At 41.7% G+C, this 26956-nt stretch overlaps 1 protein-coding gene across 1 annotated transcript in view; it reads left to right on the top strand.

Moving 5' to 3' along the window:
* The window catches only part of TMCO1 (transmembrane and coiled-coil domains 1), a 488674-nt gene that overhangs the window by 328072 nt on the left and 133646 nt on the right, over positions 1-26956 (top strand). Inside the window, exons 6-7 of the mRNA XM_044085738.1 lie at positions 8567-8581; positions 9518-9528. Of these exons, the coding sequence (XP_043941673.1) occupies positions 8567-8581; positions 9518-9528 (26 nt within the window). The remainder of the gene's footprint in view (positions 1-8566; positions 8582-9517; positions 9529-26956) is intronic.

Here is a 26956-nt window from a genome sequence, read left to right as displayed (position 1 = left end):
TGGGAACAGAATGAAAATCCCCGTTTCCCATCATAAGTATTATGGTTTGTTGTAAGTGGTTATCCTACAGCCTGCAGCTGCCCCCCCCCCCCGTTTTATCAGCTTTAGAGGATTTTTTTTAAGTACTTGCACCATGCTCGACTGTCATGCTCCTAAAAAGTCTTATAGACTATACAAAGTACACCATACATATCTGTTTTCTAATCATGAAGCAGACCCTGCTATTAATTCCTTGTCTAAAAGTTATGCTGCTAAGCAGAGTGTTAAAGCTAACCCCTGTTCCCTCTTACAAGGATACCTTTATTAAATTATCACTTAAGACAGAGGCAAACGTACATAAGCCATTTTAACATTTTCTGTTTATTTACATTATACATTGCATATCGTTTCTTTGTAACTATTATCAGTATAACATTACACAAACTCCTAAATACCTGCCTTCTCTTAAACCTCATTCCTCCTCCTGAACATTATTCTGCATGTATTGTTCCCAAAATTTCCATTTATGTCTATAAAATTTGCCCCCCTTTCCTTTTTTCTAAAGATCCCTCTTTCAGTTCTTTTATGTCTTTTACAATATTCAGTACTTTAAATGCAGCTGGTTTAGATTTTGATTTCCATTTTCTAGTATTTATCTTTTCTTTTTATGTCAGCCAACAAAATTAAACTTAATAAGGCCTTGATATGTCTTGGCAATTCAGATCTCGTGTCCCAGCTTAAAAAAAAATCCTTTAGTTACAGCCATGTGCTCCTCAAGTAGTTCTGACAGAGTATTTTGTAGGGAATTTTTAAAATCTGCCAACTCATTACATGCCCACAACATATTTTCTTCCTTATCACACCTTCAACATTTGCTGTCTACCTGGGGGAAAAAAGTCTGTTTGGGGTATACAAAAGCTGGGAAAGCTTTTCATCAATTTGGGAACAAATTTTATTCTTATGCAACTTTAACTTTCAGAATTTTGAACTGCCAAGCTAACATGTTAACTTTTTCAGGTTCTTACAGGAAACCAATAAAAATGTTAACTGTTAGCCCCCTCTTCTGTTGCAAATAATTCCAGGGCATTTCTCCTCAACCTGTAAACCAAATATCCCTGTTTTCTCAAGCTTTGGAGCAAATGTCTCAGGGGGTCATAAAACTAGCTCCCTCAGATCGGATGGACAAAGGTTTTATTCATGGATTTTTCTTGTATGAAGGCGAGAACATGGAGGCCTGTGCATGATCTCTCCTTTCTCAGTCTTTTTGTCAAGGTCTTAAAGTTCAAAATTTTATCCCTTCAAACCCTGTTAAAGCTCATTCCTTTACACAGTTTTATGATAACACTAGACTTAAAAGATGCTTATCATGAGATTCCTATTGGCAAAGATTTCAGATGTAAGATTTTTTGTGCCTGCCTCATTCTCTTGCTCTTTGGTCTAGCTGCTGCCCCAGTGGTGTTTACAAAGTGTTTGGCTCCAGTAATTGCATACTGCAAACTTCAGTACATTTATATTGTTCCATGTTTGGACAATTGTCTTATTTACAAACTGTCTTTCCAATTATCAAGATTCTCTGACACGTCAAAATCCTATTCACTCTGGTGTTTTAAATGAACATACAAAAATCATCTGTCATCCCTTCACATGGAATAGCTTTTCTGGGCTGTCTTTTGGATACTTCGTAGAGCTTTTCTTCCACTGGGCAAAGTAGAACTACACAAAACAATCTTCCTGAGTTTCACCAACCAACCTCTGGCATATTCCAAGGATTTTTTCAGTATTCTGGGTTTTGTGGTTTCTTTGATTATCATGATTCCCTTGGCCAGACTTCATGTCAGAAAATTTCAGTGGTACTTCGGGTAAGTCTGTTCTCCATATCAACACTCCTTATCTTTTCTGATTACATTATGGGATTTATGCGAAGGGAGGTATTATGGTGGAGGGAACACTTATCTCTCAATACAGGTCTCCCCTTCTCCCTGTATCTCCTCTTCAGTCTTATTACAACAGATGCTTCAGACTTTGCTTTGAATTGGTGGTAGTATCATTGAATGTATAAGATCCCCCAGTACTTATCGTAAAGAGTAGATAACTTCCTAGTTGTCTTGGCTATGTTTCCTATGGTCAAAAACCAAACTAAGAAAACTCAGAACAACTAAAAAACAAGACACGTGACAGAGGACCAAGCCACTAATTTAATACTGTAAGTGCTTTCGTTCAATACAAGTACATAAACTTCTTCAGACCTTGTTCCTACATTTCCTATGGTCAATATGAATACCAGTTCAGGTCTCCCCTGAATATAGGCCTAGTGGGATAGACCTGGTCAATAAAAGCTTGCACTTCATACTAGAGCTTCTGTATACTGCCTAAAGCCTTGGTGTTTTTTTAAGCAGATTCCTCCACTGGATATTCCTACATAGCAAACTCAAACCCAGAGTTGAACAACATCATGGTGGCACCAATGAGTGTTAGGAGTCTAAAATAGAAAGATGCCAGACCTTGAGAACCCACCTTCAACTCTAACATATTTAGTTGTTTCAGTATGTTAATTGATCATTTAGACTAATTAGGAAGAGTATATAAGGTGTGTGCTTTTATGGCAGGAGTTACACCTGAAGAAGCAACTGTGAAAGCGCTTGTGTCCTCTGTTAATAAAACTGGTACCTGAACATTTATTCGTGGATTTCTTGCTGTTATTTTGGAATACATTCTCAGCCTGGATTTTTTGCTCCTTGTTCACAAGGGATTTTATATTTGTTTCTGCTATATTGCTGCTTTTTGGGCTCTATTTTTGCTGATATTTAAATCTGTGTCATTTTCAGACATGGTTTTAGTGTGGTGACAGCACTCCTGTGCCAGAGTTTTGAACCTATCATATCTTCAAGCTCTTGAATAATAACTCCCCGGGAGTAGCTATATTTGTCCAACACCATCATCTCATGTCAGGTGACCCACTACCTTACCTTCAAGTTCCTGGAGCTGTAAATCACCTTTGACAAATTATGCTACTGCTTCATTGCTAGATAAAGATCCTAACCAGCGTTTCCCAAAGGCCATGGAAATTACCTTAATACCATTGAGGGGTTAAATATCAAACCAAATGCCTTCTTGCTAGGGGACTTCAATTACCCAAGCATTGACTGACACACTTGCATCACTAAAAATGGATACGATCAGCATTTACTAGACTTTAATACCAATGCATTGGAGCAGTTTCTAAAACTACCCATTAATGTCCTTCACCTGGTCCTGACCAGTGTAGCTCCTGTCTGTATTTCACCCCCCACTTCCTCATCCCTGGGCCCCAATTCGGGCATATCTGTCAAGCTTAGATGTTTTCTCCACTACCAAATGAGACACCCCCCACTTCCTCATCCCTGGGCCCCAATTCGGGCATATCTGTCAAGCTTAGATGTTTTTCTCCACTACCAAATGAGACTATGTTTAAGGACTTCTCCAGGGCTAGCATCCTTCAGCTGATGAAGATGTGAACAAAATTCTCCAAAATACTCTGCAAATGAAACCAACCAAGAGGACTTGTGCATTAACCTCTTTTTGCACCATCGAAACAGCTGCATAGAAAAACCTGTACCCATCTGCCTTGACTATAATGGTAAATTCAGAAATGGACCTTTCTGTTGGGACTTCCCTATTCGTAAACTGCATAACAAAAGTTGGAAAATAATGTAAAGTATGAAATTCCACTTCCTCATTCCTCAAGACAATACTGAAAATTCTAATAAAGACCTTAAGAACAGTATTAGAAAATGTGAAATGGTCCAAATTTAAGGTCACTTCAAATACTAGAGGAATTGAAATCTTTCTTTAGTTGTCCAAAAATGCACTGAGCTCAACCGTAATGCTGTCATATATTCTGATCCAAGGATGTAGCCAGTATATTAGTGATGTCCTTGTTGCAGTATTCATAACCTTTGGGTTATCCTCTGCTCAGCTACCTGAATGTCTGACCAGTATACAAAAGCTTTAGTCACTGCAAGGTACTTGGAACATCCTCAGAACCTCTCTGCCGACAGTCGAACGTCAGTACTTTTTGCCGTCGGATCTTCAAATTTAAGATAAGTACCCCATTGAGGCCATTTTCTCTTTTTAGTCACTGCATGCCTGCTTAGGTTCATGTCGTCTAGGCAAGGAAATTGTAGGTATGGACATAAGATCCCTCATAAGGATGCCTACGATCTCTGCCTTTTCTGCCTAGGGGCCCAACCATGACCACAAAACCTGTCATTTGGCAGGCCTTCATTACTAAGACTCTCTTCGCAGCTGTCTACATACCCTAAACATCTACTTAAAAAAAAAAAAAAAAAAAAAACTGCATCTTTAACGTCTGGCTCTGGTGATGGAAAGGCCATCCAGTCAGACTGTCGAGCCACCAAAAAAGAGGGCCAAAGTTTCCATACCTGAACCTACTGCTGCACCTTTTCCACCCAATGTTCACCCTGTGGCTGACGTTCGTCTTGGAGGAACGTATGGAACCAGCTGAGTTAGGTATGGCGGGTACCGTTCGGGAGGCTGCAGAACCTAGGACTTGAAAATATGTTCATGGAGATTTTACAGATGTTTGGTACCGACAACGAGGGGGAACCTCTGTTCACAACAGATGTCCAGACCGGTCCATCCACTGCTTTAGATCAGTCTGAACCTAGGCTCTCCTTAGGCCCTATGCCCTCCAGGCCTACCCTTTCCTTAAAAAGGAAACAAAAGACAAACATGTCTCTCCTTCAGAAAGCCTGCCTGATTGGCAAGCTTTCTCTCAAAGCGTATTTAATACCTTCATGGCCCTTTGGCCTTCTATGCCTGCTTCTCCTTCCAGCTGCACCTCCAGTTATCAGTCCTAGATCTCGGACTGAAGATCCTCTTCCTTTTGAAGGTGAAGACTCTTCAGAGTCCTCTTCCGAGGACTCTTTCCTATTCCTCTCAGATGCCTTCCCCTCTTGGGTATGCCTCCCCCAAGGAAGACTCTCTTGAGGCAGACACCCCAGGAGAGGACCTCTCCTTTAGTGAAACCATCTCTAAAATGAGAGAATTTTCAAATGAGATTCCTCTGAAATGTCCTAGGTTCAAAAGAAGTGTTATAAACTCTTACAAGTGGACACCCCTTCACTTTCTGCTATCCCTCCAGTCGTACCAGCCTTTTTGGACACCATCAGTGCAGCCTCTAAAAACCCTGAATCGCAACCACCAGCCCCTAGAAGGCCTGACAAGTTTTATAAGGCCCCACAAGGGTCCAAATTTCTGTTTAAATGCCCTGTTGCAGACTCTGGCACGGTTTTTGTCTCTGCAGAGAAACCTTCCAGATTACTTTTCTCCACCTCTGTCCTTCCCACTGATAAGGACAGTAAGACCATGGAAAGCACTGGCAAAAAAGTATACACCTCTGCCACTTTGGCTGTTAGGGCTATTAACTACCAGACACACATGTCTAAGTATGCCCTGGCCCTTTTGACTCGGGTTTCTAAACTTTTGGCTGATCTCCCAGACTCTCCTTCTAAGGCTCTAATATCTGGCCTTATCTCCTTGTCCTCTCAAGTGACAAGACACTCAATCAGGTGCAGATGTGATGCTGCAAAGGCCTCGGCCAGATCTGCAGTTTCTGCTTCAGTGCTTAGAAGGTATTCTTGGCTGAAATTCCAGCCCCTACCTGATGATATCAGGGCTAAACTTCTAGATCCACCCCTGGACAGTTCTGCCCTTTTAGGGGCTTAAGTGGCAGAGCTTTTCAAAACCCTTCAACAAAAGGGGAAGTAATTACAAGACTTAAAACGTTTGTGTCTCCAATCCCTAAATTCCATAGGCATTATCCCACCAAAACACAGTTCATCGGAAATGTTCTGCTCCTACCCCTCATTCTAGGAACAAAAAGAACTCCAGGAAGCAGCAGCCTCCTTCCAGGCCTGCTGAGACTCCAGATCAGAAACCTCCCCTTTCACCCCCTCCAGACTCCATTCCCCTAACCCAAAGACTCTGTCACTGTCTTCCTGTCTGTCAAAGCATTACCTTAAGCAAGTGGATCTTGTCTGTTATAGAAAAGGGTTACTTCATTACATCATGACTTGGGTCATTCCTACCTCTTTAAGAGGCATCCCAAAGCCACTGAAGGACCAGCTCCCCCTTTTCCAGACAGTCTTAGACTCCTCTGTCAAGGATGCAACCTGTTCCTCTGTCAGAAAAGGGAAAGGGCTTTTACTCCAGCCTTTTCCTAGTCCCAAGGAAAGATGGCCCATGGAGACCCATCCTGGATCTCTCCCACCTCAACCTTTTTTCTATAAGTACCCACTTTTTGCATGCTTACACTCCAGACTTTTTTTTTCTCTCCTGCTAATGCCTTGGACATTTCTGGCCACTTTGGACATCAAATATGCATATCTGCATTTCCCCATAAGGCTCAACTACAGGAAGTTTTTACGATTCTCTGTGGGTTCCTCGTATTTTCAGTTCTCTGCCTTCCCTTTGGACTATCTACAGCTCCAAGGGTATTCACCAAGTATCTGGCTCCAGTGGTGCCCTATTGCACAGTCCAAAGGATTCAAATTTTCCATACCTGGATGACCTCCTGATCCAGACAGGTTGCTCCTCTTCCATACGCATCCATCTCCAAAAAGTCATCTCTGTCCTGCAGTCCCTGGGGTTCAACATCAGTTTCCGCAAGTCCAAACTAAACCCCTACCAGGACCAAGTTTTCCTGGGGAGCAGAATAAGGACAGATGTTATGAGGGCATTCCTTCTACTCCAAAAGGTGGAAAGCCTGAAGCAATACCTGCTGTCTGTCCTCCACGCCACTGCTTTGACAGCAAGACAGTATCTCAGACTCCTAGGACATATGGCCTCCACTACACCCATGTTGCCACTGGCAAGACTACACATGAGAAAACTTCAGTGGTACCTGACATCCACATGGACCCAACACTCTCATGCCTTGGACCACAACTTTCCCTTCCTACCATGCCGAAGGACGGAGATCCTGTGGTGGTTGGATCAAATCTCTCTCAACCCAGGACTTCCATTACAACCACTCACCCAGTCCAGGAGATGTACACAGATGCCTCAGACCTGTGCTGGGGAGCTACTGTGGGCAGCTTGAAGATGCAAGGCACACAAACAGGCCCCTTCAAGCGGAAGCACATCAACATCCGTGAAATGAGAGGCCATCACCCTTGCTCAGAGAGCATTCCAACACCTTCTGAAGCAAGGCCCCCAGAAGTTGTTCATAGACAATATTACAGTTCTCTGGTATGTGAAAAAAACAGGGGGGGGGTCCAATATTACAGTTCTCTGGTATGTGAAAAAAACAGCGGGGGATCTTACTTGCTATGCAGGCTTGTACTCCAGGCCTGGGAATTGGCAGCACAACATGGAGTCACCCTGCAGGCAGGGTATATTCCCTGAGCTCAGAACACTCAGGCAGACACCTTGAGCAGGTCCACATCACAATCCCACGAATACATGTTAGACAGTGACATGATGTTCATCGTGTTTCACTGTTGCAGTCATGACTGTAGGGTTCTCCCCTGCCGGCAGACAACCCTTGGTCAGCCAGAATCCCAAAGTCTGGGTCCGGCGTCGGCTGTTCAACCCTGCTCCCTGACGTCAGAGTGCCAGGAGTATAAAGCTGACGGCCGACGCCATCTTCTCCAGTCTTTCTTGCCGTGCGGTGATAGCAGTTCGCAAGTGCCGGTCGGCTGACTCCTGACAAATATTCCTATTCACTTCGGTCCGAAGACTTTCTTCTCCACTCAAAGCTAAGTACCCCGTTGGGGAAACTTTTTTCTTGCTCCACTCCGATGTCAGAAAAAGTTAATAATTGTATTTCATGTGGGAAGCAAATACCTCATAAGGATTTTTATTCTTACTGTATTCCTTGCTTAGGCCCTGACCACGATGTAGCTAGTTGTCGGTTTTGTGCTAGATTCAATCAACGTACAATTAAGCGAAGGTATGATTTTGCTTTTCAGTACTTCGGTAGGCGCTTTAACTGCAAAATGTCTTCTGATACGGTTCCATCTACCGGAGTTCACAAGCATCGCAAGGATAAAGACAGGCCTCCGAGGTCCAAATCTGATGATAGCTCACATGTGGAGCCAGCTTCAGGTTCAGCCGTCGTCAGTGAGGCGCTTTTGCAGCCCCTGTTGTCGGCCATTTCAGAACCAACGGCCGAAACGGACTCTCATGAGGAGCCAACCAGGCCTTTAAATATCTCTGTTGCAGGACCTTCGGACAATGCTCCTTCGGATGGGTCCGGAGCCGCTGTGCAGGTACCGGCTTCTGAAGGGGTTTTCAGGCCTACTCAGCTTCAGTTTTATTTTATTTATTATTTTATTTAAATTTGTTGACCGGGAGTGTCCGACTGGACGTGGGTCCATTTTCAGCGGAGGCCCGTAAAGTAAAGGCAAAGCCAAAGACTCCTTCTAAATCAAAGACTTCAACACAGGCCTCTTCTGAACCGGCTCCCAAGTCACAGAAACAGTTACTCAAGATGGCGGAGGATTTACTTACAATGATTAGGGGTTCTCATCCCCCTCCAGACAAAAGGCCAAGGCAGGATGTTTATTATGATTCCTCTGATCAGGCTTCTGTTTCCTCAGTTTCTTCTTCTGATCAGGAAAATTCTTTCCCTCCTTATGAGGATTCTGATGTGGAAGAATCCATTCCTTCAGCCTCTCCTCCTGAGGATTTTTCTTTTGGGGAAACTCTGCATGAAATGAGGGAACATTTCCACTGGGAGGGACAGGAGTATTCAGAATCCAAGAAAAGACTGAGGGATTTTCTTCTCCTTCCCCAACATAGACCCCTGGCTATTCCTCCGGTTTTGGATATTGTGGATGATGCCTTTTCGGAGGCTAACTTAACCCCTGATTCTTTTCCTCCTGCTCCTGTTAAGCCTGATAGATATTACAGGGTTCCTGATTCCCATCAGTTTTTATACAAGAATCCTACTGCTGACCCTGAAACCATTTCTCAGGGTCCTAAGGGTGTTAAGGCCGCTACTGCTAAAAATCCCATTCCTACTGAAAAGGATTCTCGAGCCTTGGAAAGATGGGGCAAAAAGGTGTACACTTCTGCTACTTTTGTCCATTAGGGCTTTAAACTGTCAGTTTCATATGCTTAAATATCAGCAATTTCTCTTGTCTGTCTTAAAACAAAATTTTACTTCCATTTCTGCCTGTGCAGATAAGGAATTACATGACTTATTGCATGCCACTGAATGAGTTGGGAAGCATGTTTTACACTGTGGATTTGATGCCTTGGAGGCTTCTTGTAGGGCTGCAGCCTCTGGCACAGTCATTAGAAGACATGCATGGCTAAAGGAACAAAATTTACCTGAACAAGTAAAGGCTAAATTATTGGATGCTCCTGTTCAGCATAATGTTTTGTTTGGATCTAAAGCTGAAGAGGTGATTAAAAAGATGGAGGATAAGGCGAAATCCATGCAAACAGTTAAAGATTTCTTACAAGTACAGCCTCCTAGATTTAGCAGGAATTGGCCATCAAAAAACTGGTCCTTTCCCTCTTCAGACAGGCCTCAAAGGGGTAGATATAGACGCTCCAGAGGGAGGCCTCAAACACAAGCTGCTTATAGACCAAGACAGTGGACTGCTTCTACCCCTAGGGGAGGAGAAGACAGGCCACAGTCTCAAAGGAAGCAAACTCAATGACTCCCTCTGTTGGGCTGCAGGAACGTCTTGCCTGGAAGCCCCTCTCGGAGGAAAACTTTCTCTTTTTTTATCAAAATTGGACTCAAATAACCCAGGACAAATGGGTTTTGGATGCGATTTTAAGAGGTTACAAATTCCATTTTCATACTTTGCCAAGGCCAAGCGGATGGCCAGACCTTCCAAAACATCAGTGGACGGAGGCCTTAAACTAGATGGAAGCTCTTTTGGCTATGAATGCCATAGAACTGGTTCCTCTCTCAGAGATGGGAAAAGGGTTTTACTCAAGGCTCTTTCTAGTCCCAAGGAAGCAAAATTCATGGAGACCCATTCTGGATCTGTCGGTCTTGAACACCTTTCTAGAGATTCCAAAATTCAAGATGTTTACTCTACAGCAGTTACTTCCAATGCTGTCCAAAGATGCATGGATGGTGACTTTGGATTTAAAGGAGGCATATTTACACATTCCCATCAGGCAGGATCGCAGGAAATACCTCTGGTTCAAGGCCGGATCGAGGCACTTTCAATTCTCTGCGCTGCCCTTTGGATTGTCTTCTGCGCCCAGGGTCTTCACCAAATGCCTGGCTCCAGTAGTAGCTTACTGCAGACTCAGGGGAATTCAAATTTACCCTTATCTGGATTATTGTCTAATTCAGGCAGACAGCAAGGATGTCTTACTCCAGCATCTAGACTTTGTACAAAACCTCCTGTAATTCCTGGGATTCTCTGTAAACATAAAGTCAAATTTGACACCATCACAACAGATAATTTTTCTGGGTGCTCTTCTAAACACTACAACCCAGATGGCATTTCTGACATCCGAAAAACAATTACAGCTGGCATCAACTTTCAAAGCCTTGGCAGCTCTAACCCATCTATCTGCAAGGAAATTCCTGCAGGCTTTGGGTTACATGGCCTCCTGCATCCTTCTCGTACCATATGCAAGACTACACATGAGGAAAATACAGTGGTACCTAAAAAGTGTATGGTCTCAGCATTACCACAGTTTGGACATACCGATTCCCGTCCTTCCTTGCCTTCAAAAGGAATTTCTTTGGTGGTCCAGGGCATGTGTTCTAAACAAAGGGAAGCCCTTCCGTCTACCTCCTGCCTCTCAGATTCTAACCAGGGACGCCTCGGATTATGCTTGGGGAGCCCATTTTCAGGGCAATTGTCTGCAGGGCCTTTGGACAAAGGATCAGAAGCACCTGCATATCAACTTAAAGGAAATGTTGGCCGTTCAGAAAGCTCTATTGGCCTTCAGGAATCTCATACAACCAGGACAACTACTAATACAGACAGACAACACCACAGTTATGTGGTACATAAACAAGCAAGGGGGATCTCATTCCTGCCCCCTTTGCAGACTAGCCATGGATTTATGGAACACAGCTCTAGCTTGCAATCTGGATCTTCAAGCTCAGTTTCTACCAGGGAAGCAAAACTTACTGGCAGACAGTTTGAGCAGAAACCTTTCGAATCCACACGAGTGGATGCTGGACACCAAAATATTCAGGATGATAACAGCAGTATGGGGATGTCCTCACATAGATCTCTTTGCATCCCATCTAAATCATCAGCTACAGAATTTTTGCACCAGGACTTTCCACAGAGAAGCTTGGAAAGTGGATGCCCTGTCATTCAGTTGGAGGAACCTCTCGGGATATGCTTTTCCGCCTCTACCTCTTCTTCCACGAGTTTTACTGAAGATAAAACAGGACAAACCCAAGATGATAATCTTGTTGGCTCCGAATTGACCTCGGCAGTTTTGGTATCCAACTATAAAAAACCTATGCCTGGAGCCCCCTTGGATTTTACCTCAGTCTCCGAACCTTCTGTCCCAACATCAGGGTCAGATTCTACACTCTCATGTCAGAACTCTCAGCCTGGCGGCCTGGTTAATCCGGGGCCTTTGATTTCTTCTTTCCTACACAAGCAGGTTATGGATGTCATTTTAGAAGCCAGACGTCCTAGCACTAGAAAATCTTATGCAGGAAAATGGAAAAGATTTTGTTCCTGGATGCCGGCTCAGGATTGTGATCCTCTTCTTCCTAACATTACTTTAATTTTACTTTACTTGACAGATCTCTTACATAAGGGTCTCTCTTTCTCTTCCATTAAGAATCATGCTTCTGCTATTTCTGCTCATTATAATACAGACCCTCCCATTTTTTCCCACCAACTCATGAGACAGTTCCTCAGAGGAGCTAAGAACTTAAGACCTCCTAGATCTCCTCCTATTCCTGCTTGGGATCTCAATTATGTTTTAGAAAAACTAACCTTGCCTTCTTTTGAGCCTGCCGCTTCTTCTGACATCAAGTTTTTATCTTGGAAGACAGCTATCCTGTTAGCACTAACCTCTGCCAGGAGAGTTTCAGAGTTACAAGCTCTTATGGCGGTGGAACCTTATATTATTTTTCATCAAGACAGGGTATCTTTGAGGACTAATCCGACCTTCATGCCTAAGGTGGTTTCCAAGGTGGCTTTAAATCAAACTATCCACTTGCCAACCTTTTTCCCCACTCCTCAAAATAAAGGGGAAAGGATCTTACACTCCTTGGATGTACATAGACAGCTACGTTTTTACCTGAACAGAACCAAGGACATCAGAAAATCAGAACAATTTTATTTCTTATGCTTCAAGTTCCCGAGGTAAAGCCATTTCTAAATGGATTGCTCATGGAATCAGATTTTGTTATTCACACCATGGAAAGCAAATCCCAGGGAGCATTCGGACTCATTCCACTAGAGCTGCTGCCACTTCTGTGGCCTTCCTCAGGGGAGTTCCTACCAAGGACATTTTGGAAGCTGCAACTTGGAGCTCAGTGCATACTTTCTTTAAGCACTACAATTTACTTCTCTACTCTAAGTCCAGGGCAGGCTTTGCCTCTGCAGTCTTGCAGGGCCTTTTAGCCGCCCCTTCTTCTTTATGACCACCTCCCTTTCTTTCAGCTTTGGGATTCTACCCTACAGTCATGACTGCAACAGTGAAACACAATGAACATAGTACAGTTGTGTACACCTACCATAAATGTAGATGTTTGAGTGTCTTCACTGTTGCAGTCTGGGTTTCCCTCCCTCCTGTCCCCTCTTATTTTTGCTTTTGTGTGGTTCCTTTTTTCACTATTCTTCTGAGGTGTATTTGCAAAGATTATGGGACCATTTTCATTTTGGGACTCCTGACATCTGGGGCAAGAAAAACTGGAGAAGATGGCGTTGGCTGTCAGCTTTATACTCCTGGTGCTCTGATGTCAGGGAGCAGGGTTGAACAGCCGACGCCGGACCCAGACTTTGGGATTCTGGCCGGCCGAGGGCTGCCTGCCGGCAGGGGAGAACCCTACAGTCATGACTGCAACAGTGAAGACACTCTTAACATCTACATTTATGGTAGGTGTACACAACTGTACTTTCCTGGAAATAGTCAACAAATGGGGTACACCACAAACAAATCTGTTTGCCTCCCCTCTGAACATACAACTTCCACTCTTTTGTACCAGGGCACCTAGCCCCCTAACGAGGGCAACAGATGCCTTTCCTATCTTATGGAAGGGGATGTTTCTCTATGCATTCTCCCTTTCCCACTCCTACAAAATGTTCTGTTGAAAATTCAACAGGACAAACCAAAAATCTTGTTAGCGACTCCCTTTTGGCCAAGGCAGCATTGGTTCCCCCTTCTTCTGCATTTAGCCAGGGGCAGTCATCACAAGTTACCCACAGAGTGGACCTTCTCACACAGGACAAGGGATCCTTAATCCATCCCCACTTGGAATCTTGTGAACCTAACCTTGTGGGTGATAGTTTTAATCCCTTTCAGACACCTTTACACCAAGGGCGTGCTTAATGACCGTGCAGGAGGCCAGGGAACCCAATACTTAGGAGATCTTATACGTCCAAATAGAAGACATTCTCCATTTAGTGTCTTCAAAGACAGCTAGACCCATTTCAAGAAGAAGTCCCTTTAGTGTTGTCCTACCTGTGTGAATTACTGCAAGCAGGGCTGGCATATTATTTTGTTAAGGCCGCCTAGCTGCTATTTCAGCTCGTCTGCCTCTTGACCCTCCTTTTGTTTCCTGACTTCCAGGCCCATCCGAATATGTTAACTTAACTCTCCTTATTACAAAGAAAAACACCACCAAGGGTCTCCAGAACAACCTTGACACCAGTAAGTAATACACACAAAATGTTTATTATCTGCTTTCATCCAAATAATTTTGGACTTCCTCAGAGTAAACATTCACATCACAGCAGGCTCATTAAATAAAATAACACAAACCTAAACATGGAACCAGACATTTAAAAGAAATATATTTACAATATTAACAAACTTAAAAATTCTAACATACTAATCACAACTATAATAAATTATGTGCATTTTTAGAATCAAACCTAAAGATTATAACTTAGCTGGCCTCTTATTTTAAATGTTCTTGCCAATACTGTTGCTGAGGCCCAGAGGGCAAGTAGCATTTGATTTAATCTACCATAATGCCTCTTTGTATTGTAGAGTTTACTCCCACCAGCCACCTCGTTTAAAATTGTCGCTTTTCAAGTATAAAAACAAAAAACAATTAAGGTCTCTGTTTATAAAGTGTGTTTTATCATTATATTTCAAAATTATTTGAAGGTGTTCATGAAGTCTCCTGACTCTAACCCTATTGATCCTCCCAACATAAAGGGCCTGATAGGACATGAAATGGTGACATAAACCACTCCTTTCATCTTGCAATTGAAATGTCCTTGGCATGGGATAGTTCTGGGACAGCCGGCTATTATTATGTGTGGTCCTTCATTATTGTAACAACACTTGTCTACAGCTACCACGTTTACTCATCACCTTATTAGAACCAGTGTAAATATTTCCAGTTTTATTTACAATAATCCTTTTTTAAAGTTTTTGTTCTTGTATACACGTATAGATTGTTAAAGTCTGCAGTAAAGCTACATAATTACAAGCTACTTTCCAATTTTTTAAATACATCTTGTTCAATCTTAACTACAGTTTCAGTTGTAGGATAGGACTGTAGCTTGAATAAAATCACAGTAAGCAGTCTTAAAATCTTTTGAAACATGTTGACCATTGTAAACTCTACAACTAGAGTTCAAAATTGGAATATATTTTCCTGTCTCTTAACCATAACATTATCCCCTATTGTTGCTAAGTCAACAGGATAATCTCTCTCGCTCTCTGTCGGTCTCTCTTTAAGTGTAACAAACAACTTATCCTGTTTTGGTATAACTTTCCTTACACTCCTTTACCTTCTGGCTGCTCCAAACTGACATGTGTCCTGTTTTACCCATTTCTTTATAAACAGTGGCTCTGCAAACATCTGTACTAGGGACCTAAATCTACACCAACAAGTAAACCACTTGCTGAATGGATCATTTCCTAACTCAAAAGCCTCCCTGCTTATGGGAAAAATACCACTATATGTCAAGCAAAGTACTTCTGTCTACCTTTAAGTCTAGTCTTAATGATTGGACAGGTAGGTACAACTTGTTACTAGAGTTAGCAAGTGTGGTCTTGCTCAGTTTGTGAGGTGGGCACTGTTAAGTGCTTGTAAAAGTTAACAAGAACTTTTCTGTGTGTCTAGTTAAAAGCTTGGCTGAGTCTTGCAGTCTTTACTGAATAGCTAGTCTGTGTAACTTTTTTACCCTTTGCTTGGATGTTATTTGGGATATTTTGTAGGAACCTTAATATTTATGGGCACCAATTTGGACTTTATGCCCGGTGTTTCTAAAGTATAGCCAAACAGTTCACTTATGCTGTACTGACAAGGTCCTAAAAAGTCCAAAATATACAGCTAGTGGGTTTGGATTTGTTGGCCTGAATGTGCCCATAAAGACTTAAAAAATTAAAAAGTAAAAAGCCAAGGGCATTCAGAAGCCCTGTAGCTAAAATGCAGGAATGTCCTTAATGGATCATCTGTAAATATCCTAAGACCATCTACTATAGGAGGTTTATGGTATTACACAGTTAAAACTTTAGCTTGGCTGAGTCTTTCTTGCAGTTTTTACTGAGTGGCTCCTCTGTGTAACCTTTTTACTCTTTTCTTGTATCTGTCTATGTAATATATTTATATATCTATACACACGTGTTTGTGTGTGTGTGTATAATATAGATATATATATATATATATATATATGTGTGTGTGTGTGTGTGTGTGTGTGTGTGTGTGTGTGTGTGTGTGTGTGTGTGTGTGTGTGTGTGTGTGTGTATATATATATATATATATATATATATATATATATATATATATATATATATACATACACACACACACACACACACACACACACACACAGTTTTAGTTGACGAGTGAGTACTCACGCGCAAATGCTTTTTTATTTATTTATACAGTACTAAAAAGTGAATGCTAATGACCAAAACATTCTGTTAAATGGAATTTCTACCAGCAGCTTTTTGCATTGGATCACATTGCAGCAGGGTTAAGGAATTTACCCTTGTGATCTCGGACTTGGTATATATAAATTAGTATTGGGTATGAAGGGCACCCCTTGCAAAAACATTTTTTTTTAGATGTTCAATCATTTTACAGTTTGCTGACACTCATATAAGTCATATAAATGTGTGTGCGTGTGTATGTATGTATATATATATATATATATATATATATATATATATATATATATATATATAAATGGATTCACTTTAGAAGCTCAAGATACTGAAATGTTGAATTTCAGTATCTCGAGACGAGAAGACCGAAAGTGCACTTGCATGAAACTGCATATTGCCTAATGTTAGTTTGCCGAATCAGTAGTAATTGTGGTGTGTGCTGTTTTTCCCAGTATGCTGTCCATTTAAGGTTAAGTGGTGTACAGGTAGGAAACATGGCGGCTGATGTGTGGTTGTGTTTGAAGGGTAAGATAGGTTTGCAATTTTTAGGTTATTATATAGGAATTTGGTTAGGTTTAATGTTTTGGAAAGTTTTAGAAGTTGGTTAGGGTAGTTTTGTGTGTGTGTGTGTGTGTGTGTGTGTGTGTGTGTGTGTGCAAATGTTGAAAGTAGTGCATTTTTTTCTATACGTAGTGTGTGTGTATTTCATGAGATAGTTATATGGGAGAGTAGGATATGTCGTATTAGGTTTCTCTCTTTTTTTGTGTTAGTGCAAATTCATGGTTGGTATATATAAACGGGGGTATGGGGGTGCAGGGGGGCTTGCCCTCCTCCTTATACTTATGGTAGTGGTATGTGTGTTGTTGTGTCCAGGGATGGTTGGCTGTTCTTTATGGATTGTTTGCGATATTTTGAGTGTCGGATTTTCGTTTTGTTTGCAGGTTCGGTCTTCTGGTCCCAAGATACTGAAATTCAACATTTTAGTATCTCAAGCTTGTAAAGTGAATCCATACAAACATATGTACTGGCACCTTATGGTGCCTGTGATCGCTTGCCTAGTATTGTTCCAGTGATCCTATAAAAATAAAAATCATCTCCATCCCACCCTTCCCTTTCTCCATCTGTCCCATGTACTTTTGAATGCCTCTGTAGTGTGCATCCTCACCACCCATTCTTGTAGTTCATTCCATGCATCTACAACCTTCTGTGTGAAGGAGCAGTTTTGGAGATCTGGAAGTAGATTGTCCCTACAGTCTGCTGCCACTGATCCATCTTTTCCCTTCTGCCCTTTCTGTTCAGTATGATCGTTCACATCACTCTAGCTTGTTCTAGTGTATTAATATCATGTCTTCCTTCCTGTCCGGTAACTAGTAAAAACAGCTGCAGTTCTTTCAGTCTCTGGTCCTGTTCCTCCATCCCATTCAATGGATCTTACTAGGGGCTTTCAGTATGGGTTCCTTCCAGCATCCCATTGACCTTTGAGTTTTATACCTCCAGAACTGCATTCATTATTCAAGCTATGGTTTGACAAAGCTCCTGTTGAGTTGGTGCCATTTCCACTGTGATCCTGGGTGTTAGCCCTCCAGCATTCTGTTTGCTGCTCCCACTGTCCTTTCTTTGATTCCATCTGCTCCTGGTGCAATCAAGGTATGATCAGCACTCCCAGATCTTTTCCTTCTCTTTTGCTACTAGTTCCACTCTCCCATCTGATGCTTCACACCAGATTTGTTGCGGCCCAAGTGCTGCATTTTGCATTTGTTTAAATTGAACCTTAACTGCCACCTTTCTGGCCACTTGGTCAGCATTTCAAATCCTTCCCTAGACTCCCCCACCCATTTTCACTGCTGCTCCTGTCTTCATGTCATAAATGAAGCGGTTACTCCTGTTTTGTTTTCTTTCAGGTGCATATGTGTACTAGGCTAACAACCACTGGGATATTTTTTAAGCTTAGCCATTCATCCAAAATTTCTTACAAATTCTGGTTGCCTTAGTAGTGTATGCAGGGGCTTGGGAGGTGAAACATTTACAAACAAGGGGCTGGGAGATGAACAGCTTACAAAGCTGCCTCTGTCCATTAGAGACATGGATCCCAAACCAGGGGTGAATTTCCAGTTCCCCATCCAGTTGGCCAAGTTGCATTTTAATTGGGTTAGGGAAGAACTCTGTTTCACGTGGATGGGAAGCCTGTTATAGAGAAGGAGTAGTCTCTGGGGTACATAACACCCTGTCCAACAAGTCCAGTTTATAAGGAAGTTAGCTGAATTTGTCTGTCAGCAAACTTGCCATACCTGCTGGCTTAGTGTACATGGCTCCACTAGCAATGAAATCTGCATACAATTGTGTATTGTCTTTGAGGTTGTAGACATAGCTAAAGAATGCCTTGTGGTTATCCTTGGCCTGGAAGACTAGATGTACCCCAAATTTGACTTTGGTAGACTTTATTTGTCGTATGAGTTGTTTTAGTTTGAGTGCAATTTTATCTTGCTGGGTGCTGCATCTCGTATCTTTTTCCATGATTTTCATTCTGTTATACAATTTGAAGTTGTGCTTTTACCAGTGTGACTTGTTTTTTGAGACAGTTCTGTACTTATAGCTGCCATTGTATAGCTATTAACATGCTTTTATAGTGTTTCTGTGAACAGTTTCACATAGGTAGCAGTGTTCTCAGGGTTTAGGCAGGGCTTAAAATTTTGCCACGTTATCACTTACTAGTAAAAAGTGAGCCTTAGAGTAGTTCCTGAATGTTGCAGGGTTAGCTGATATTCCAGGATTTATTTTTGCTTCAGAGGACCGTTTTGTGGTCTGATTTTACCAGAGAGGACATTACATTAGGTGGTTGTAGAGATCTCCCATATTAGAGGACTAGATCCAATATTGTTGGCTCCCCCTCTCTGCATATTAACAATCTGGTCTAATCCAAGAAGTTTGTGTTTATAAAGTACAGGAATCTGTGCCCCCACACATTTGGCATCGTACATGATTCCCTGTTAATAGTGGGGTAATTTAAAGTTGCCCATGAATATAGTATTGCATTGGCTGGTGGGTGTCTCCAGTAAGTTTAAGTATGTGTTATGGGTTTTCTGGGTCATAGAGGGGGACCTATAGCTTGCAAGGAAGTGGCATGGAATTTTGTCTGTGGTAACTGGAGAAGCTCAAGTGAATCATCCTGTTTGACCAGTCTTGAGGTATATTTATTTTTGATGTAACTTCAGACACTTCCACCTTTAGTCCCTGCCTGTGTAGTAGCTGGTCTAAATGTATGTACGGCATTTATAGCCTAGCACTGCCAGTGTGCTCTGCATGACTTTAAACCATGTCCCAGTGACTTCACAGATTGCAACATTCTCTGGGGTGAAGAGAGCTTGTAGGGAGTGGAGTTTCTTGTTTAGGCTGCTTGCACTGAGGAGCAACACCTTTGGAGTCTCTTGAATTGACAGGTTGGCATTGTCTAAAAAAAAGACACTAGTGGGAGGGCAATGTTTTAGCTAGTGTTTTGAAAGCTGATAGTAGATGGATGCCGCCCATCCTTGACAAAGCAATTTGGTCCGACTATCTCCTTCCATGTATACAAATATTACACCCCCTTAAAATGACACCAAAAACTAAGTCCGTTATTAGTCTGTCTTCTTTTGTATGTATTGTGGCATAATCCTTGCAGAAAGTAGAATGCTGCACATTGCTAGGCTAGTACAATGCTGGGCCACATATTCCAAGAGCTCCATCATGTCTCTCTCCACAAACACTAGGGAGGAACATCTCCAGTCATTTATACCCACATGGGTTTTGACTGCATCAGACCTGGTACTTGTGGTCCAGTGAACTGAGTGCATGTGTAATCTGGTGGATCCTGGCTCCTGATAAGCAAATGACTATGCCTTTCGGCTTACTCAGCCTAGTCAGAGGGACATCAAAATATCTCACAATGGAATCTCCAATGTCCAGACTTTTAGGTTGTTTGGTGCTTGCAGAAGTAGAGGTTGTGTGAGATGCAGCTGTGTATGTTGATCTGGGCATTGTCTTGAAATTGTGCATTTGTAGCTACTGAGACTATTTGTTGTCTTGGAGGTCTTTGAGGTTTAGGAAGGAAACCTTACGTGCCTCCGTACATGTGGGTGTATATGTCTGGTTCATGCTGTGTACTATCGGTGCAGTATGTGCTCTACTGACAAACCTGATTGACATTAGGAGTACTTTTATGTGTGAACTTTGCCTTCAGTGCCCTATCAGTTTATTTGAGAATTAACTGGTTGTCACAGAGCACGATGCAGTTTCTCTATTTCTTCAGGATGTCCATATCCACCAAGCCAGCAACAGAAATAGTGGGAAAACTCGTATCCATGATAACAGGCCCTTTTTTATTTATTAGACAGTTTGTGTGATAATATTGAGTAAAGCCAGGAGTGTCTGGCTGACCACTCTTGGAATAGTGCTTGTCGCTGTGAAGACTACTTGCCCTATATGTTGGTGAAATTTCAAGGGTACTTTAATTGGGAAAATGTCAGCTGAAGATGTCTATACAGGGAACTGACAAATACATTTTTTAAACACTTTTTTAAAATGATCACTTAAGCCATAGGCAAGCATATATTAACAGAAAAGAAAATAAACCGTTTTAACATGTTTCCATTTAAATACAGTGTACATTTACACTATATTTAATTAATTAATTAATTAATTAATTAATTAATTAATTAATTTTATATTTAAATAATTTTAATTTATTTAAATACGTACATTTTCTTTGCTACTATCATAGGTATAGGTTAGTACTAGGCTAACTGCCCTTGGGAGCCCTTTTTTTAAGCCTAGCCAATTATCCCTTGTGAGACTCAAACCCTGCACCTTGTGTTTGTAAGGCAAACACCTTAACCATTAGGCCACCCTCCCAACATTACAAAAGATTGCTGAATTCCTGCCTCCTGTTAAACCTCACTCCCCCACCTCCACCTAAACATTATTCTGCATGTATTGTTCCCACAATTTCCACTTGTAAGTAATTTGCTCCTTCCCTTTTCTAAATGTCTCTCTTTCACTTCCTTTGTCTCTATCATATTCAGTACCTCAAATATAGTTGGTATAGAATTTGATTTCCATTTTCTAGTAATGTCTTTTTTGGAAGCAAATAGAGTTAACATTAATAACACCTTACTGTTCCTAGGCAATTCAGATCCTGTATCCCCAGCTCAAAATAATTATTTCCTTGCTTAGTCATTTGCTCACCCAATATTTCTGATAGAGTACTCTGCAGGGAATTTTTAAAATCTGCCAACTCATTGCACTCCCAAAACATATATTCCCAGTTGCCTTTTTCTTCTCCATCACACCTCCAACACTTGCTATCTACCTTAGGAAAAATTCTTTGAAATTTGCTTGGGATATAAAAATACCAATACAAACATTTCCAAGCAAAGATTCTAAACCTTCAGGACTTGGTTGCCTAATTGGGAGCCATACATATGACTTTCCATTGTTTTCTTGTAAAGTGCTTTTCCAGTCTCTTCCCATCTTTTTCTAACCTCCTTTGATTGATTGATTCCTATAGTTATCATGCAATATTTTACATGCCCTACTAAGTATCCCTTTTTTTAACAGCTGCTTCTGTTCTACATTCAACTAAAAACTCTACCAGATCAGGTCTTTCACTTAAAAATCCCCTTATCCCTTTCTCTTTGCCTGTACTCTGAGATCAAGTCCTGGTAACGAAGGCAGTCTCTAGCCTGCAACCCAAATGTCTTCTTAGCCTCATCCCACATGTATTACTTTTACTTTTCCTACTTGAGTTATTTGCTCCCAGTATCTTGGTACCTTTGCCAGTTTTCTCCAGTAAATGCCACCCCCTCCTGCCTATTTTCTATACTCTTACTTGCACACATCCCTATTGGGAAAATCTCATTTCTCCATTCTCTTATTGGCTTAGTTCTTGGAATACTTTCTGCTGCTTTATGAATGTAATATTTTTTAAGTTCTCCAAATATTTTGGGTTTCTAATACCACAACTGGAATAGACCCCATTCTTAAGTCAAAGTATGGTTAAAGTTCATTAAATTAGTATTGTTTCAATTTTTGTTGTCAGACAGAAGTGCTCTTCACAGCACCCACAATGTGGCCATTAATGACTCATTCTGCAATTCTTACAGAGTTGCATGTATTGGTAACATTTCTGACTACGATTGTAGATTCTTTTTTATAGGACCCATTGCTTCTACTACTATTGGAACTGGCTGGGTATCTTTCTTCCACATTGCTCTCTTTTCTGCCTGCACATCCTGATGTTTTATGACTTTTTTGTGTCTCTGTATGCAAGACACTGTAGTCACTGGGTGTAGCAGTTTCAATGATCAATGCTACTTTTATTTTCTTGTCATGGACCACTGTAGCTGGTTTTCTTGCATCTATCTTTTGAACTGTTAGTAATGGGTGATCCTATGTGATGTAGACTCCATCATTTAATATGATGCTTTGTGGCTCATGTTTCCAGTGTTTTTCAGCTACTTCAATATTATAATGTTTGCACAAACCACAGTGCAACAGTCTTAACACAGTATTATGTCTTTCAGTATACAATCCTTCTGCCATTAGTATGCCGCAACCAGCAATATGGTGTGCAACTGTTTCCAATTCTGTTTTACAAAACCTGCATCTGTAAACCAATGTGTATGTAGCCCACTATCTTGGGCCGCCAATATTAATCTTTCATTCTTTTGGTTTGAATTCGCCTCTCCTTAACCATTCCTGCATTTGATCCTGATCAACATGAGGTTCTTCCAGGAGTTTTCTGTACTTGCAACTGTATTTATACAATTTTCCACATTTCTTGCCTCCTCATCTGATCCTTTACCTTGTATTCTTTCTCTCTCGTTTTTTTGGCACATTCAGTTGCTGCCTGATTTTTATCTACTTCTGGTTTGATTTCCATTCCCAATTGACACCAGTATGCTTCTGCTAGACTAAGAAGGGAAGTCATCTTAGATTTATTCTCCTCATATTACAAACTTTCAATATGTTGGGGTCTTGTGAGGTCAGCAGATATGTATTCAGTCCCACAATTGCATATCTATACATGTAATCAATTTTAAGGAGGTCTATACCTCCTTTGAAACAGGGAATATATAATCTTGGTGTACACCGATATTTATAAATCATTTGGTGAGCATGAAGTGTCCTTTTTGTTTTCCTAACTAATCTATCCAACACCTTTTTGGGCCAGTCAATTACTTCAAAACTGTAAGTTAAGACAGGAAGAGCAAATTGGTTTATAGCTTGAATTTTGTTCCTAAATGTCTGCTGTTTTCATAATTAAAGTCTTCTAAAATATTCCTTACAAAGTTTTATTTGCATTTGTTCATGTTTTATTGTTGATCCTTCAATTCCCAAATACTTATACACTACCTCTTTCTTAAGTTTTTATATCACATTCTTGTCCCAAAGTGATGTTTTCTTGGTGCTGCAACTTTCCTGCTTTAAAAGTTGCATTTGCACATTTATCAAGACCAAATGACATTCTTATATTATCTGAAAAAGTTTTGACTACTTGCAGTTGTGCTTTCAGTTCCTCGTCTGATGAGCTGTACAGTTTTAAGTCATCAAAAAAGAGAAGATGAGAAGTCTTTACACATTGTTACTTTCTGGACAATATTCTGTATGGTTATTATTCTCCTTAAGGATCTGCACCCAGAATCCTACTCTTTCTTTCTTGAACTTCCACCTTGCTTCATTTATTTATTTTTTTTTATTTTACATTAGTTGGCTGGGAGAATCCGATTGGATAAATGTCCATTTTCAGCAGAGGCCCGGGGAGAAAAGCTCCAGAGTTTGTAAATATACAAAGGCAAGCAAACGCATACATAGTCATTTAAGAAATACATTTCCCTCTTTGAATTATATCTTTCTGCATGTGTTATGTATGCAAGCCTTAACTGTGTAGTTGTTCTTCGTGTTTCATTGTTGCAGTCATTACATTTGGGTTATCTGCCTGCAGGTAGCCCTCAGCTGGCCTGAATACCAGTGTCTTCGGATTTCTGCTTCGGATGCTGTCGCTTCTTCCATGACTTCAAGTCGTCAGGGGTATAAAACATGCAGCCGATGCCATTACATCAGTCGTTCTTGCCGTGCGGTGCCCAAAGCAGAGTCGGCAGACTCCTGAAATTTTTGTTTTCGAGTTTCAGACCTGAAGTCTTCAAAAAGATAAGTACCCCGTTTGGGATCCTTTTTTCTTGCTCTAACCGATGTCAGAAAAAACTAACAATTGTCTTGCCTGTGGAAAGCAAATACCTCATAGAGATTTTCATTCTTAACTGTGTCACCTGGTTAGGCCCAGACCACGACGTACCTTGCTGTCGGTTTTGTGCCTTGTTCAACACCCGAACTATTCATCATCTGGCTATTTTTGTAGCTAAATACTTTCATTCTCGATCTCCGTACTCCGAAATGGCCTTGTTAAGCCATCCGTCTACCTATCTTCCGAAAAAATGTAAGGATAAAGACAGAGACAGACTACATAGGTCCAAAACTGCTGACGACGCTTCCGTTAAGCTAGTCGCCAGTTCGCTGGTATGCAGTGAGGTGCTTTTGCAGCCCCTGATACCCGCTACTACAGATTCGCAGGCCTCTACTGAGACCCATTCGGAGTCCGGTATGCCGTGAGATGCTTCTTCGACTCTTGAATCTGCGGATGTCTCTACCTTGGATGGGTCCAGAGCCACTCTGCAGGCACCAGCTTCTGAGCGTGTATTCAGGCCTACCGACTTTCATATTAAACAGACTACTTTGTTTCAAGCTAGAAATACCAAATTCCTCAGGCCTAAAGCTCGCACTATGCCTAGAAAACTGACCAAGCCGCATTCTCAGGCCCATATGCCTCAAAAACAAATGATTAGAATGGCTGAAGACCTTATTACATTAATTAGGGGAAGCCAGCCCTCCCCCTCTAAAAGACCTAGAACTGATTTTCTTTCTGATTCTTCTGGTTAGGAATCTTGATATTTCTGCTCCTTCTGACTACCAGGATTTACCCTTATGTACTTATGAGGATTCTGATGCAGAGGATTCCATTCCTTCTGCTTCCCCTCCAGAAGATTTTTCTTTTGGTGAAACCTTGCATACCCTTAGGGAGCATTTCCGCTGGGAAAGCCAGGACTATTGAGTCCAAAAAGAGACTTAGGGAATTATTACTCCTGCCTCAACACAGGCCTCTAGCTATCCCTCCTGTTCTGGAGATTGTAGATGATGTTTTCTTGGAATCCAGCCTTACCCCAGACACTTTGCCTCCAGCTCCCAGGAAACCTGACAAGTACTGTAGAGTACCTGACTCTCACAAATTCCTCTTCAAGAATCCTACTGTGGATCCAGAGACCATTCCCCAAGGACCAAAAGGCATTAAGGCTACTACTGCCAAAAATCCGACCTCTTCTGATAGGGACTCTAGATCTTTAGACAGATGGGGTAAGAAGGTATACACTTCTGCTACTTTGGCCATTAGGGCTTTAAATTGCCAGTTTCATATGTTAAAGTATCAGCAGCATATTATAGGACTACTTAAATAGAAAATGATGTTGATTCCTGACTGTGTTGAACACAAAGATTTGCAAGAGTTAATGCATTCTGCTGAACAAGTTGGTAAACATACTTTGCAATGGGGTTTTGATGCTTTGGAAGCATCTTGCCAGGCTGCTGTCACTGGGTCTGTACTTAGGAGGCATGCTTGGTATAAGGAACAAAATTTGCCAGATCATGTCAAAGCTAAATTACTGGATGCACCCTTAAACCAAGACCGCCTTTTTGGCAACAAAGCAGAAGTCATCCTCAAAAGGATGGAGGAAAAAGCCAAATCTATGCAAACCGTTAAAAATTTCTTACAAGTACAGCCTCCTAGATTCAATAGGCATTGGCTTTCAAAGAACTGGTCTTTTCCAGTCCCTTCCAGGCCTTCTCAGTCCAAACCCAGTAGCAGCAGACCACCAAGACTTCAGTCTCAGGCTATGCACAGATCTAAGCAGTGGGGGCTCCCACTTCCAAAACAGGGAGTAGTAAGCCACCCCCCTGTGGAAAAATGGCACAATGACTTATCCTTAACTCTTCAAGCCTTGCTCAACTACTTGCTGTCTTAGGAGGAAAGCTCGCTCTGCATGCAAAAAAATGGGAATGCACTACCCAGGCCAAATGGATTTTAAACATAGTTTCCCTAGGATACAGATTCCACTTCCACTCACTACCAACCCCAGGTGGATGGCCAGGCCTCCCCCCAAATCAGTGGGTGGAGGCCCCAAAAACAATTGCTCTCTCTACTCAGTATCAGGGCTGTTCAGCCTGTCCCAGCAGAACAAAGGGGACACGGTTTTTATTCAAGACTGTTCCTGGTTCCCATAAAAGAAGACTCCTGGTGTCCTATCCTGGACATGTCTATTCTCAACACCTTTCTGGTGGTTCCAAAATTCAAAATGCTAATTCTTGAACAGCTTCTTCCTATGCTAGCCAAGGATGCCTGGCTGGCAACCCTAGACTTGAAAGAAGCTTACCTGCACATCCCAATAAGGGAATCCTGCAGACAGTACCTATGTTTCAGAGCAGTCTCCATGCATCATCAGTTCTCTGCACTTCCTTTTGGCTTATCTATTGTGCCCAGGGTATTCACAAAGTGCCTAGCTACAGCCATTGCATTTTGCAGGCAGGTAAATATTCAAATTTACCCATACTTGGACGATTGCCTGATTCAGGCAGAAAGTCAGGACTTGCTATTACAACACTTGGCATTTGTAAAGAGACTTCTAACCTCACTGGTGTATACCATCAACGAGAAGAAATCACACCTAGTACCCTGCCAACAGATTGTATTCCTGGGAGCAAGCTTGAACACAACTTCCCAGATGGCATTCCTCACTCCGGAAACAAGTTTATTTGACAACCTACTGGCCACAAAAACCCAGCTGTCTGCAAGGAAAATCCTGCAAGC

This window comes from Protopterus annectens, chromosome 10.part0 (assembly GCF_019279795.1).
Source record: "Protopterus annectens isolate FY-2018-M chromosome 10.part0, PAN1.0, whole genome shotgun sequence".
In the NCBI taxonomy this organism is placed as follows: domain Eukaryota; kingdom Metazoa; phylum Chordata; order Ceratodontiformes; family Protopteridae; genus Protopterus; species Protopterus annectens.
The sequence above is the reverse complement of the archived record's forward strand: the minus strand, read 5'-3'. Positions and strand labels throughout refer to the sequence as shown.